Source organism: Cynoglossus semilaevis, chromosome W, assembly GCF_000523025.1.
Source record: "Cynoglossus semilaevis isolate Cse_v1.0 chromosome W, Cse_v1.0, whole genome shotgun sequence".
NCBI classification, from domain to species: domain Eukaryota; kingdom Metazoa; phylum Chordata; class Actinopteri; order Pleuronectiformes; family Cynoglossidae; genus Cynoglossus; species Cynoglossus semilaevis.
Window position 1 is genome coordinate 7182815 of NC_024327.1, and position 1779 is coordinate 7184593.

Genomic DNA, 1779 nt, shown 5'->3' on the forward strand with positions numbered 1-1779 from the left:
CCTGCTAGAACGCTCCCCTGGCGTTCTAGCAAGGGGGCGTCCTGAAGAAAAATCCATAGAAAAGCTGCATCTTTATATAAGCCGCATGGTTCAAAGCGTGGGAAAAAAGTAGCGGCTTATAGTCTGGAAAATACGGTAAGTGATTATAATTAATGTTTGATTGGAATCAAATGAAGTAAGCATACATCTGTTCCAGGTGATGCCACTGTAACAATTACTCACCGTTACACTCCAAAGGATCAACTCCGGCAACACACTAAGATCGCAGACATTGTTGTGGCTGCTGCAGGTTTGTGTCTATAATTGTCGTGGTCATCGGTTTGTCAAACAGACTGGTGTAGTTCTGTGGTTTAACTTTTGTTGTTGAACTTTTAGGGATTCCAAACCTAATCACAGCCGACATGATTAAAGAGGGAGCAGCGGTGATTGATGTTGGAATAAACAGAGTAACAGACCCAGTCAGTGGAAAGAGCAGATTGGTTGGAGATGTTGATTTTGAAGGCAGGCCCAGACTGAACCAAGAGTGTGATTGTAGAGAACAACCTGTTGCTTTGAGTGTCTTTTAATGTCCTTTTGTTGTTGTTTTTTTTTTTTTTTTTTTGTCCCAACCCAGGTGTGAGACAAATGGCGGGCTTCATCACTCCAGTACCAGGAGGTGTTGGACCCATGACTGTGGCCATGCTCATGAAGAACACTATCAAAGCAGCTAAGAACGTTTTGCTGTTCCCCGCAGAAAGAATCCGTATGGCAGCTGCATCTTAATGAGCTCAAGTGAATCCCAGCAGCAGTGACACATTCCAAGCTGTCCAACATTAGCAACCCCCTGGTTTTTTATGTGGAGCAACCTGACGAGCTCCCCCTGCACATAGACTGGAAAGATGATAGCTTTAAGGATCCATTCCTGCTGACATCTTCAACCCTCCAAATGACCAAGTCCATTTTTAGACTGTTACATTCACTTGTGCAGCTGGATGTTCTATACATTATGGTTCCCAGTGTTTTGACAGGTGCAATGTATTTCTGGAATTTTAAAAAGGAACCTTGGGAGATTATTTTATTTATTGCTACAGTGGCATCGTGTTTAAACATGAAAGGAGACAGGTTACAGTATTTAACTCGGCACTAACAGGCAGTTAAAAGAGAGCAACTGTGCTATTCTGTTTTTTTTAGCCTTTTTTATTGAGAGAAATAAGGGCTTCAACAACATACAAGCTTTAAAGATCCACAATGCCTTTTTCAAAGTTTGAAATAAAGATTGCAATTGTGTTCTGGCACCACTGTTTCTGTCTCTACGATGTTTTATTCTTTGTTCTGAATTAAATACTAACCATAATTTACTTTAGATCCTATCATAGGATACATTATCTGATCCACGTTATATAACCAGTAATCCTAGGTTTTTGACCTTTCTGACCTTTGAATACTTAGCTTTACATGAATGCACCTATAAAGCTATCTATTGTTTCTCAATCAATGTATTGTGAAATCCAATGGCTCTTCCTATTTGTCTATACAGTATGTATATACACACATACAGTGGGTACAGAAAGTATTCAGACCCCCTTAAATTTTTCACTCATACTTATATTGCAGCCATTTGCTAAAATTATTTACGTTCATTTTTTTCTTTATAAATGTACACACAGCACCCCATATAGACAGAAAAACAGAATTGTTGACATTTTTGCAGATGTATTAAAAAAGAAAAACTGAAATATCACATGGTCATAAGTATTCAGACCCTTTGCTGTGACGCTCATTTATTTAACTCAGGTGCTG

General features: G+C 39.1%; 1 protein-coding gene across 1 annotated transcript in view; it reads left to right on the forward strand.

Moving 5' to 3' along the window:
- The window catches only part of mthfd2 (methylenetetrahydrofolate dehydrogenase (NADP+ dependent) 2, methenyltetrahydrofolate cyclohydrolase), a 6216-nt gene extending 4938 nt beyond the window's left edge, over window positions 1–1278 (forward strand). Inside the window, exons 6-8 of the mRNA XM_008335326.2 lie at window positions 197–289; window positions 376–501; window positions 614–1278. Coding sequence (XP_008333548.1) covers window positions 197–289; window positions 376–501; window positions 614–762 — 368 coding nt within the window. The 3' untranslated portion in view covers window positions 763–1278. The remainder of the gene's footprint in view (window positions 1–196; window positions 290–375; window positions 502–613) is intronic.
- The last annotated feature ends 501 nt before the right edge of the window (window positions 1279–1779 follow it).